The 13670-nt window shown below is 43.0% G+C and overlaps 1 protein-coding gene across 2 annotated transcripts in view; it reads right to left on the bottom strand.

The window, feature by feature from the left end:
* Positions 1-13670, bottom strand: part of MOB2 (MOB kinase activator 2) — a 96390-nt gene that overhangs the window by 24494 nt on the left and 58226 nt on the right. Inside the window, exon 1 of one of the 2 annotated variants that reach the window (XM_026076420.1) lies at positions 7367-7491. The exons of the other annotated variant lie outside the window; for it this stretch is intronic. Coding sequence (XP_025932205.1) covers positions 7367-7476 — 110 coding nt within the window. The 5' untranslated portion in view covers positions 7477-7491. Of the gene's footprint in view, positions 1-7366; positions 7492-13670 lie in introns of those variants that run through there. 2 annotated transcript variants of the gene reach the window in all.

Genomic DNA, 13670 nt, shown 5'->3' with positions numbered 1-13670 from the left:
GCTTTGTCTACAGAAAAACAACAGAAAAATAACTATTTTAGCTGAGACAGAATACAGTTTCCCATCTATTCCATACAAATAGTGGTATTAAGACCCTAACTTTATCTCCCCCCTGAACAGGTTTATAATAAAGGAAATAATAAAGGCATTCACATGTAGACTGAGGACTTATATAATGAAGAATCGGCATAACATAGTTTACCACAAACTTCATTTCCCCTGCCTTGCATCCTTCTGATGGGATTGATGGGTCACATTGCACTGAATAGCAAATGTGAGTAAGTGTCCAGTTCTGGAGTGGGACTGGAGCTACCAAGGACACCTAATATCTTCTCTCCTGGCATTTGAATTTAGAAATCCCCATGAAGAAACCCAGGCCTCCTTTGTTCCAACTCCATCTACTTTGTATGGTCTTCTGGGGTTATTTTTTTCAGATATTCAGCTGTCCTAGGAGTTTCAATATTCTGTCACTATACCTGCCTTTCTGAGGATAGACAGTCGCATCCATTGCTGATTCTTCTTTAAAAACATAAATAAATAAAAAACACACGAACATCCATGATGTTCCTTTCATCTGGGGATCATCTGCTAAACCAATCCCTGTTGTCCAATTCAAGCAAAACCACTTGTCTAAACTTCATTCAGTCCCTAACAGAAATGAACTTGGAAAAATTAACAGAGCAGCATTTTCAAACAAGCTCAAAACAACCCTGGCTCCAGTGTTAAATGGATTCCGTTAACTCATGAAACGGATTTTGCTTCAGAAAGGTGGATGAAAGAGTTAGTCCATACATCCAATACCCTTCTCTTTCCATAGACTAGGTGCTGGCAGTTCTTAAAAGAAAAGCAAAGTCTCACCTGCTTTAACAACAATTTGCGGAAGTCTTGCTTGAGATTACGTTGAGCCCCACAGCACCAGGGATTAAGAAAAGGGATTAGAAAATACTCAGCGAAAGAATTCTTTAACAACCTCACATTTTGGTGTAGTCACAGAGACAGACGTACGATAGGTGAAGAGAAAAATCTTGCCTTACCTGTCTTAGAGCAACAACTGGTGGGAGATTGCACTCCTAACAACACAGCAGTCTAACAAAGAATATCGAGAGCGGAACAAGAAAGGCTCTTCTAGTGAGGAAGTGCTTTTTCCCTACAAACCTAGTTGGTAAAGAGCTTGGGGTGGGCAGATAGCTTGAGATACCACAGAGTGGTGGATAGAAATTTGAAGCGAGAAATAAATATCTTCTCCATAAATAGCAGCACTAGAAAACTGAGCTTTTATAACACAGGAAGTAAAGAGGCAAACCAGGAATTCTAGTAAACTCCCAGAAGGATGAATGTTGCATACTCGTATTCTGTGTGCATATAAAGTGAAATCATCTTCCAGACAGAAACAAGCAGTAGCTAAGATGAGGAACAAATCCTATAATGAAACAGACACATACCAAGGAAATGAGATAAAAGAGAACTGAATAATTTCAGAAGTTCAAGATGACAATAAAATCTATTCTTCTCAAATTGCCCAGGAGTGATCTGCAGAAAAAAGAAACATACTCATCTCCCTGGAACAGAGGAAAACACTGTTGATCCTCAAGCAGGCACCCTTCCTACGCTAGCTCTGGAAACACCTTAAAGGGTTATTTCAAAACACCGAAGTAAAGAATTTTAGTAGTCATCTCCCTCCGGCTATCCCTTCACAGGATGTAGAACACGTAACCAAAATACAGCTCAGCGTTGTAAAATACCTATGAAGACAGACACCGACTTCTTCATTAAGTGAATACACTGTACACGGTTCACAAACTTTTATAAATGCACCGGGGTCATGACACACTCCTGCAGCAAATACAAGTGAATAAACAGACAACTATCCCAAAGAAACAGGAAAGCATGACTCACTAGGCTACTAATAAGTCAGCCTCTTTCTAGAGCAGTACTTCAAATCCTGCGCTCCTAGAGGAGATCAGGTTGTTAAATGATCTTTGACAGAAGTATCTGACAGCTCTTCATGGGCCTCAGTTTCAAGCAGAGCACTAGAAGTTTCGCAGCCACCCCCAGAAGCGACACTGCTACCTGCAAACACTAAGATGCAAAAACGCGGCTGAGCCAGGAGAGCGGCCCACCTGGAGAGGCTCCCGGCTGACCCCCTCCGCTCGACTGGCAAAGCTGCTTGGGCCTGCTCTCACCACTCCCTGCTCGGTCCCTCGGGTAACGAACGATTTCCCAGAGCGCTTTTGTCCTAACCCTGAACTTGCAGGCACCAAAGACACCGCACGTTGCCAAAAGACGTTACTGCCCCGCAACGTCATCTGTTGTTTCTCTGAGCAGCCCAGCAAGAGTCCAGAATGACTGTCACTGAACACGACGTCATCTCTTGTTACAGAAAATCCAATGATACACAGCACGACAATTAGGGATGTCAGCTGCCCTGAACCATAAACATTTTGAAATATTTTGGTGCAGTGGGAAGTTATGGGAGAGAGAAATACAAAGAACAGGATAAAAATAGTTTACATGGCTCTGAATGGCATTCTGCCTACGGACCAGCCCAGCACCCTCCCCTCCCTCCCTTCTCTTTCTCCTAGCCCCTCAGACTTCTAAATTAATCACATTACTAATGTTAAACAAGGTTCTCGCTAGTTAGCTTCTAATGCTGCACACTGGACTAATTTTTTTGGAAAAAAAAAGTTTCAACCTAAATTAGGATAAAACAGGATTTATTTTTTAAATATTTGTTTTAGTCCTGTCTATGTACATAAATCTGAGAACCAGCCAAAACTATCTTTGACAATATGGTTCAAGGCAGTGGGAATAAGGCATCCATACCAAATACACTCTGATGCTCTCCAGCTATGGCCTGTTTTTGGAACACATTTAGGAAGACTTTGCATGGTCACTGAAAAACAGAATCTAATGTCAAAATTAAGCTGCTTTCTTTCTGATCTAGCTCTGATTTATTTGAGGAAGATAAAAGGAATTTCATTTTTAAAAATTTGTAAGTGCTATAAATATATAGTGCAATGCGGGGCAGCTATACAATTTGCAAATTTATCTGTGATCAAAGCAATCATTACCACACTATCACTCAAGATAGATTACTGCATTCTTGGAAGATACCTGTAAAAATATCACTTTGTTAGTAATGCTAACTGCAAACCTACCTCAAAAGGTGGGGCTTTTGGGGCTTCATTTCCAAATAATCCCTATACATTGCTGTAAAAAAAAGGAAGCTCTCAAGAGAAAGAAGAGGCTTAAGTCATCTATTCCCACACGCGCCCTGGAGTAGGTGCACACGTCACACATGCTGTACTGTATCAGAAGTCATTAGCTGATGACATTACAGCTGTAACCCATGGCTTTACTCCTCCATGACCCCATATCACTGATTATTAGTCAACTGTCCCAGAGTGACTAGGATTCACTGGAGACTTAAAAGGAAACGTACTGACAGTGAAGCTGCCTGGTAAGTGGATCCTGAGGACTGTCTGCGCAGGACCTGAAGTGCCAAGCACAGCACCCAGCACAGCCATGGGCCCGAGCCGCGCTGGAGCACCTCAGTCAGGAGTCAGGTACGCAGGCAGACAGGGAAAACTGTGTCCTGCGGTCATCGGCACACTGCTTGGAAGAACGATCGGCAGTTCAAGTGCCCAGCGCAGTCATCTCCAACGAACAAAAAGGGGAGAAGGCGCGGCTGAAATTTACTTCCACCTCTATGTTCAAGACAAGTAAAAAGCAAGCCTCTGCAATGAAGCTACAGTAATTGGCTGTTTTGCCAAGAACTTGAACAATTAACTACACTAAAGATGTTTAAAAAGTAGAATGACATTCAAAGTTTTTATGTTATTCTTTCTCCCCTTTTCCCCTCCCACCTCTCTCCAGAACCACCAACTTGTAGAAAACAGAAGAACCAGAATAACTGCACCCATTTTGTTTTTTCCTCTCCAGCCATGGGCTAAATAATTACAGGAGAGGGAAAAACATGAGATTAACATATTTCAAAAACATCTGAAGTGAAATGAAAGCCCTAATTAAACACTATGCTAAGGAACATACACAACTTCATCTCAGCTATGCCATGATTACTTTATAAGGGGAGATGACATTTTTCTGATTTTTTTTAAACTTTGTAAATTGTTAAGAAAAGCATGTAGTCTTGGTCCCGTCCCTTAAGAGTTAAATGCAGTTTGCTAATCCATGTGATGAAAGGTACAAGCATTTCCAGAGCTCTTCATAGTTGAATCACCAGTAATTTAAAAGAATAATAAACCTAACAGTAGCTTTCATAAAGAATTAATTAGAAGGAGACTGACAGCACATCTGCTGCTTTTGTTATCTTATTTCCCCTTTCTGGTTCAGTTGTCTTCCCCCACACTCGTTTTCACCTCTTCTCAGGTTCTTGTGTCTTTCTTCTTTTGCTTCTCATGGATCCTTTTTGCTTTCTCAAGAATCCCTTCTTGCCTTCCTCCTGTACTGATTTTTCCTTTGGCAACCATTATTGCTAGCGTGTGACAAAAACTATTTGGTGCCCAGCTGCTACGGAGGACTTAGACCTACAATACTAACTACTGAAAACAACATCAACGTTAAAAGCTTTAGAGAGTGAGTTAGCTGTAAGAGTATAAAACTCATTTAACTGCTGTAGAATGCATTTGTTACAGAGGAAAATCGTAACAGTAAGTATCTCACTGCAACAACTGAGATTCGTAATTCACAACCAGAAAACCTCCCAGAGAGAGAGAAATGGAATATTCAGAGAAAAGACAGGCACTTTACCCCTTGTCCACTGCAAATCTCTACAAGTACTGGGGATAGAGGGCGGGCACAACGATGATGGTTCCCAGTTTTGCCAGTGAAATGAGACTAAAACACAGTAGGCTGTTTATAATGTCAGGCTACACATAAGCAAAATATTTGCTTTGATCACATCCCCAAACAGTTTCAAGACCTGATTAACAGAAGAAAAATTACTTCATCCTGAAGTTCAGCATCATTTCATCTTCTGCGCAGACTACAAAAGAATTCAATCAGCACCGTTGCAGAAGGCCAAGGTTAAAAATGGTATCAAATACACCTTGTCTCACACCTACTTTGACATAGATGGTAAACCATTATAATAATGGATTAATAATGGGATTCATCTCATTTTACTTCGTATGCCTACAACATAAATGCCGACAGGTGAGCTAGGCACCCTTTGTCAGACCTGCATTGCACCTCTGCTTTCATAAGAAATGAAGGGCACTGTCAAACTGCCTCTTCTCTACCCAGTATAAAGCGGGCAAAGCTCAGCTGTGGACGTCCGCATTCAAGGGAATCCCATCACAGCTGTCAGCAGCTGGGCACCTTTTCTAGCCTAAACCAGGTCCCAAGGGACTCTTCTTTCAGTATCACTGGGCTCACACTTTTTTATGAAGCACAAACGCACGATTTCTGCAGTAATGTTAGACCTCTTATTTACCTAGGCTGCTAGCCAGTAGCTGTGCTCTTATGCTGTCTGAACTCTTTGCAGAATATGATGAGTTTATCTATTTTACAAACACAAACTGAAGGAAAACAAGATTAAGCAACATACATAAGGCATCTGAAGTACATCCATGAAGAGAAATAAAAGTCCCGGTCTATCAGCCAAAGAAGGTTTTTGTGACTTCGTATTTCTCTCTGATCAGGTACAAGAGGTGATAACCCAGGATGAAAAGACACATTAAAAAAAAACTCTACTGGAAAACAGTAATCACACCCCTCTAATAACAGTTTTAGCTAAATAAAGCTATGCTATTATTTTCTGAGTCCAAAATATTTCATATATGACAGCAAATTTTTTCCTGCTTTCACAACAGTTTTGTAATATATGTTGAAAATAAACCTCAGAAAAAAGCTAGAAGAAATCATGCACTATTTCTGCCCGTAATCCAGTTGGAAGAGAAAGGAAAAAGTTTTATTTTCTCATGTGTGTGCACTGAACAGAACAAAAAAACGTACGTTTCATTGGTAAGTCACAGGAAGCTACCTATACTTTAAAATAAACTGCCATAGATGTTGAACAAAAGATTTGGCAATACTTTACTACAGAGGCACCAATCTATTTACATCTGGGAGTGCTGCCAATAGAACAGCTACCAAAAACTTCAAAAGTTTCACAGCATGAATAGCCAGCCTCTGGCCAAAGTATTTTATTATATGACTTAGTGCATAACACCATGTTGAATTATAAACCCCCCCCCCGCTCCCCCAAATTGCTAAGAAGGGATGTAGAACAGTTCTGAAAGGTTAAACTTGTTAAAAAGCTGAAAAAGAAACCTGAATTCTTTAAAACTACCATTTTCTGCAGGAAAATATTTAACAGAAAGGCATGAAGTACAGCAAGACAGTAATTCTTTAAAACCCACTGCAAGAAATACTCAAGTCTATTCTAAGCCCAGTAAATTTCTTTAGTTTAAGGCACAGCTAGATCTTAGTCTTTTCTTTCACTTTGTGATCAGAATGCTCTAATTCAATAAATGTCTCCTCTAAACTAGTTTGGGGAGACAAGAGACATGAGTCAACAACGAAAGAAAGGAATGATGTTTCTGTTGACAAACATTTAACAACTGGCGACGGACAGCAGGAGACAGGCACAAACAAAAGCTTGCCAAATAAAAGTTACACTTGAGCAACAAGGCTCCGTTCTGGAGCAGCGCAGATGTGAGAAAATATCTGAGCACATTTATCCAAAACAAAAAGCTCCAGTTGTTCAAGAGTGAAGCTGTTAGTCCTAATCTTTGTGGTGACATTTCCCCTTTGAATCAGAACTGGTCAGAACTCCCCCGATCAAATTACTGCGTCCTTTGCCAAACAGTCTGGTTTTGGTCTCTGTAGTCATGCACATCTCGATGCTCGCACAAGCCCTTCTGAGCTACATGAGCAACTTTTTCCCCTCATCTTAAGACATGTTTGTATAAAACACGCCAAGGCATACGCAGTCTTTGTCAGACTCCCTATTCGACCAACGTTATTAATGAAAAGTCAGGACCTTCGCAGCCTGCTTACGTTCTGGAAATGCATTTTAGAGCACAGATGAAACTTCGCGGCAGCACTATGCGTGCACAAGTGTTTCTGCTTCAGCAGCTATCAGCGTTCAAACTTCCACCCTCCCAGAGAGCCACGCAAGATGCCAAGGGAACCGAAAGCCGCCTGCCTCCCTCCCTCCCTCCTCGGGACACGAGCGGACTGAAGACAACAAGGCAGCGGGGCCGGACTGGTGGCCCGGCCGCTCTGCCTCTCCCCGGGCCGCCGCCGCCGCCGCCGCCGCCGCCGGGAAGCCGCGCCGCGCTCCCGCCCGGCCCCCCGGGCCCCGCAGCCAAGGCCCCCGCCCGCCGGCGCCCTTCCTCACCGCAGCACTTTGCCCACCGCCTGCAGGACCATTTTGCAGCTTAGTCCCGGTTTGGGGCTCTGGGCGAGCACGGGCCGATCACCGGGGAGGCTGCAGTGATCCCCGACCATGGTACAGCGCGGGGCCGGCGGCAGGAGCGGCGGAAAAGCCGGGCGCGGCGCGGCGCGGCGCGGCACAGCCCGGCCCGGCCCGGCCCGGCCCCCGCCGGCCCCGCCAATGGGCCGCGGCGCTGGGGGCGGGCGGCCGCGGCGGCTCCCTCCGCCCCGCCCCCTCCGCCCGGCGCGGCCGCGGGCAGCCGCGCAGCGGTGGGGGGAGCCGCGGAGCAGCGCGTTAGCGCCGCGCAGGGCTGCGAGACCGCCGTCGCCGGCGAGGCGGCCCCGCTGCGACCCTTGCTGCGGAGGGCAATAACGAAGCCTACCGGGCAAGGTTTCGCATTCAGGGACCGCATCACGGAAATACGGGCACAGGCTAGCAAAAGTGCAGAGCTCAATACGTTCTGTGTCGGAAATACAATTTTACATAGCGTGCTTCGGCCTGAAAACAACATCAAGATCTTTATCTGGGGAGTTTAAAGAGAAGAAGGGTGAAAAAGAGTGAAAAGCAGAAGCTGTGGGAGCCGCCTTGCCATTGTGGCCGCTCGGGTTCCCAGAGTTAAGAGCAAGTACTTGGCGACGGTCCTTAGAGGACCATGACTGATTAAGTCGGGTCCCCAAACCAGAGGTCTGCTGTATTGCACTTAAAAACCATTTTGCCATGAGTTTTCCCATACACGGTAACAGATCTCTAGATCGGCGCGGTACGGCCGGTTCCTTAGCCATGCCACACAACATCCCCGACACCTACCCTTCTGACAGGCCACTGCGCCAGGGGCTCCCTGAAGTAGCATTTACAGGCAAATCGCAATAAAGAAGTGACGGGTGGGATGTAACATCACCTAGAAAAAGCCCTAAGGATATCACTCATTCTCACAAGCAAAAACCTACCCATAGTGTCTTGGAGAAAACCGTTTTTCCCATTTTAGGTCCATCTCCAACTCCAGGTGAACTCAAAGGACAGTTCAGTAGAGAGAAATTGTCAAGGTCTCCAGTTAGTTTACTAAACTGGCATCCTCCCCTCGTGAACAGAAGGCCAACGGTGGTCTTTAATTAAATCTAGCAGAGAAAATGCCATTGCTCCTGTCAGCTGAAAGGCATTATTTGCTTCAGGTGGTCAAAGTGGACTGGAATGCAGCTGCTATTTGCACAGACCTAAGCAAACCCAAGAAACCACAGCCACAGATCCTACTTGGAGAAATAACGCGCTACTCTGTCCCAGTGCCCCTACACAGACAACAGTATTTTTCATTTACGCGCTGCCTTCTAACTCACACATCCAAGTCAGATCTGTAAAGAATTAGTTAGGCCTCCACATCCTTGTGAAGTGGGAGGTATTTTTACACTCACTTTTCAAGCAATCCATTCAAGACAGAGTTTTAATGACTTCACTGATATCACACAGGAAGCCTGCGGCAGAAGAGAGACGATTAGCTTTCCACTTTGCAATCGTGCATTCTGTACAGATTATCCAAACCTTTGAAAAATCGGATGCCCACTCAATCTTTTTCCCCAAATAAGAACAACTTGTCACAGTAACGCTAGTAAGTGACAGTCCTGGCAAACAACGGAAGGACACCTGCCAAGAGGGAGGTGGCGCTTTTCTTTGTTCACCAATGAAATCTGCATAAGGAATTTTGTTAAAAATCTGTCCTGAAAACAAGCAGCATGCGAGATAAAGTAGCTTAAGCTTTAATGAAACTCTGCCTGTCCAAGATAAACTAAAGAAAAATCCAGGGGTCAAACCAAAATAAGTACAGCTCTGAGGGAAACGTTACAGTTGCATTAAGAAAGCTGGCCTCTGCGTGACTCTGACAGCTAAACGTTTCTTCTTCAGAGATGGAGGCTTCAGTGACCTTACATGGGGACCTAAGATTACGAACTGACGATCTGCTGTTAGGACTGGCAGATAAACTGAAATTAAATTTGTAAACCTGCTATCGTTTTTCTTTGACCTAGATGAATGATAAGGATATGCCTCTGGATCAAATTGACGCTTTCCTGTCTCCTCCTTCAACCATATGTCTTCATGGCACCTTTTCTAGCCTTTCCTCCATCTGTAAGTATTCCTCTACTCAAGCAGTATATCCCCCTTTTGGATTGACTGCACGCTACAGCTTACCTGTATTACTGGATTTTATTTCATCTGTGGGAGAAAACAATATCTCAAGGTCAATTGTAAATGCTCCAAAATCATAAAGATAAAACTTGAGGTTATTATAGGAAGCACAACTTAAGCATGTATGCTTTTATTTATATGGCATCAATGTACAGTTACTTAAAACATATGTGCAGTATGGATTCTCGTATTTTAAAGCAAAAGATTTAGAGCGTATGTGCAGACATAAATGGGTTTACTTGAAAGTTGTCAAATCCAGAAAGAGCAGTACTCTATCCAAAAAAGCAATGTATTTATTTGAACACAACCACTGGTACGATCTCTACCTGTGCATATTCTTAAGGATGCATATCTGCATTTCCTCAAGGCTGTGTCTCAAAGATATGAGATACTCTGGCTATTTACATCAATCAGTACCTTCTTTTTTATCTGCCACCTCAACATTCTCTGCATGTAACAACTGCTGAGTCCAACCTTAGATTTAAGCGTGTTTCAACAGTGGCAAAGTGCTTCTTATTATCCCCTACCCACCAGTCAAGCTTTAAAGGTCACTGAATTGTATACTGAAATCATCAAGAAATTTTTAACAGAAATACCTGTGCATGGGCCTACAGATACAACAGCGTGCTTTATGGCAGTGGCAGTTTTACAGACATTTCAGTAAAATGTCGTCACCACCGCACACAATGAATCGACACTGGCACAGAATAAGGACACAAAACAATACAGTAGGAAGAGCAGAGCCCCATTTCCCACCATTTACACATAAATATATCTGCTTATAGGACACTGATGGAATGTTTTCTACACGATCCCAGCCGCTATCAGGACCAGAAGGAGTTTTTTGATCAATGCCATCTAAACTCAAACTTCTTGTTAGCGCCTAAGCCGACCACCAAGCCAAGGAACGATATTTAGAAATATTATGAATAATGCTTTGTATTTATAAACATTTTATAAGCAGCAGTTGCTCAATCACTTATGTATTTGCCCCCTTTAGGGTTCCATAAAAGTTAAGTGTAAAGCAGCCACCACAGAGATGCATACTAGTATCCAGAGGTTTGGAAAAGAAAGCAAGTCATATTAACCCAGACAAGCAAACAGTGTCAAGAGAAGAAAAAAAAAAATCACAACCATTATTTTGATTCAAGTACAACTCAGCATTGAGTTACAAGAAATGAGGCCTTGTAATGTCAGATTGTAAAGTTCTGTTTTAAATTAGACTGAAGTTTATTGCGTGTCCCTGCCTGACATACAATGTTGCAATTTTGCTAGCTAATTGGCCCTTCAGTCTGACTTTAGCCTGCCTTGCTACTACCTAGCCCAGTAACCTTTCCAATTACCTCACAGTGCATCCCCAGTTCTCTGCCCAAGTGCTCAAAAATTAGCAGTGAAAACATTTTATCGTTTAGCTCGCCTCTAGGCAGTGTTTATACCAAGATCACATTCGCTCTCCATCCTGCCCTCGTCACAGAGCAGAAAAGACGCCAAGAGAAGCCACACCGTAACAGGCCGCAGAGGCATGGACTCTGGACAGAAGACAGACTGCGGTCAAAGCCAACTCAGTCTTAAAAGGTGGTATGGAGGTGGTGGTGGAAGGGGCAATAAGAGATTTCAAGGGTATGCTTTCAGCTCCTGTCTTGAAATAGCGGAAGAAATCGGTCTTCCTGACCACACACAGTGTTGCGATAAAACTTTATCAACAGTAGCCACACACATTTCAGACAGCTAGTGCATAAAAGATCGAGCTTAAAAGCAGCACATTCTTAAGTGACAAGGTGCCTACAGTTGCTGCTTTTGCAAAAGATGTGGTACCAACGACAAGTCAGTGTCTTGAGTATACTATCCTGCAACCACCTTCTCTGGCTTCACCAATACTGTGAGGTTTTTTTCTGCAACAGGCAGAGAAAAGAATTGGTAGAAAATATTCTCACCTAATCCATAACATGAGAAACAAACATCCAATCACAGCAAGAAGAGCAAAATACCTCAAAATATCATTGACGCATTACAAGGAGCTCCTAAGGGTTTATATTTTGGCATTTTGGAAGGGATGCACAAAATGAGAAGAATTCAGAATTCAGATCAACAAAAAAGACTAGAAAAAAAGGAAAAAGAAAAAAGAAAGGAAAGTGAACACTGCTGACTGTACCAAACAGAAAAATCGTGATCTCAAAGGTATTGTAATTCTGGCACGTGTGTAGGCACATCTATTGTACTGAAATCCCCTCAAATGTCAAGTTACACCAGGTTCATCAAGAAGCACATATGGATGAGAGTTTAAGAACATGAATGTATTGAAGGAAGCAGCAATAATAGAAGCTCAGAGGGAGATACTCAACTCCACCAGCATTGAAAAGCACCCGAGAACTGTTAAGAGAGGACACGATACTCAAACTCTGCAATGGAGAAGTGCTGTGAAAGAGAGGCCAGAGTTATTTTTTTGTCATCTGCTTTCTGATCAGTCCTCCTGAGTTATCCCACCTCGAGTGACAGAAGCCACTCTGCAAAACACACGCCGTCAGGACACTTGTTTTCTGAGTGTGTATTTCAGGGGATTTTGTACAGTAGCAAGCACATTCTCAAACAGTGAATTACAGGAGTATTGGAGAGAAAAATCAGATTCAGGCCTTAGTCTGTAGCATCACTGAAAACTTCTCACTGCTCGAAAAAACAATTCCTATTCTTAAAAGTTATTAATCTGACTCCTGGGCAAGTTCCAATATTACTGCACTGTCTAATGTTTCCCCTGCTCTTAAGCTGCTGTACACCATTACATAGCACTCCATTTTCAATGATGGATTAGGCAATCCCTATACTGTACCCTTCCTACACAATTCACTCCAAAATAATAAAACATCACAACTGTGACACAGCTCAGGAAGGAGAGAGTTTTCCTCTTATTAGTTCTGCAAAACACTATGCTTGGCAATATTATATACAGGAAAAATAATCTGGAAAATATTTGCAGAGAAGCAGCTCAAATCTGTCACCCTCACAAAACTATCTTCTATATATACAAAGTGGCAGCAAAAGCCTAGCAATAGCTCTGGATGACACTGAAGTCCAAGTGACAGACACAATCTGTCTTGGAGAGGAAGATATCTCTTTCCTTTTCTTTCAGCGGGGGAGAAGGAGAGAAGAAAACACAAACAAGTAAAGATGTGCTGTTGAAGCTAAAACACCTATCATTCGGAGAGCTCTAAAGGATGTCTGTAGACACGCACATCTCACAGATCAAGTCAGAGGAAAAAGTCTTATTAAATAGAGTGCCTGCTGATATGCTGTATGGGGTGCTCACAGCAGACTGTAAAAAGTGAGATGCTTAATTTATACCATTATAGACACTGTTAGTTCCTTCCTAGAGACAACACAGGTGAGAATTTCATCTCAGATTTTACCATTCCTTTTATTTTTTTGCCCTAATTTTGAAGCTCAAATAGGCTGTACACCAGGGAAGCATTAGTGCTATATTCATTTGATACAGAAAAGCTAAAATGAAAGACTCCTTTTCCTTCTCTTCCCCAAACACGCTGGACCTCAAGCTTCCTATAGAGGCAAAACCTCTAAAACTTGGCTGAGAAATTCTCCCCAGGGTTTTTTTAACATATTCAGAACTACTTGCTACACATATACAGAACTCTCTCTGTAAGTTTTACAACACCACTACTGTTTTCACAGACTTACATAAATATGGCATGGAAAACAACCCCCTAATTGCAAATTGGCACGAAATCCTAGACTAAGGAGTAAAAGGTGTAATCAGCGCAGGAAAGGAGGGTATCTGTGTCAGCACTGCTATTGGTCAAGACTATCTGCACTTGGGTGGGAAAGGCACAGAGGGAAAAGGAGAAGATGCTGGGAGTGAACACGACGAGTTTTCCCAGACAGCTGGAGAGCCACTGAGGAAATGCAAGTTTGTCTCTCTTGGTGTTGGGACGGGCTTCATTTCAGCACAGCAGATGATTTTAGCTGGTAATGTCATATTGAGATGACAGCATGGGGGAAAAACAATTCATGAGACAAGCATGAAATTTATTCTAGGAGATTTTTCTCCAGGCATGCCGTATAACATAGGAACACACAGCTTGCA

This window comes from Apteryx rowi, unplaced genomic scaffold, assembly GCF_003343035.1.
Source record: "Apteryx rowi isolate R43461 unplaced genomic scaffold, aptRow1 scaffold_430, whole genome shotgun sequence".
NCBI lineage: Eukaryota > Metazoa > Chordata > Aves > Apterygiformes > Apterygidae > Apteryx > Apteryx rowi.
Note: the sequence above shows the minus strand (reverse complement) of the source record. Positions and strands in the feature narration are given on the sequence as shown.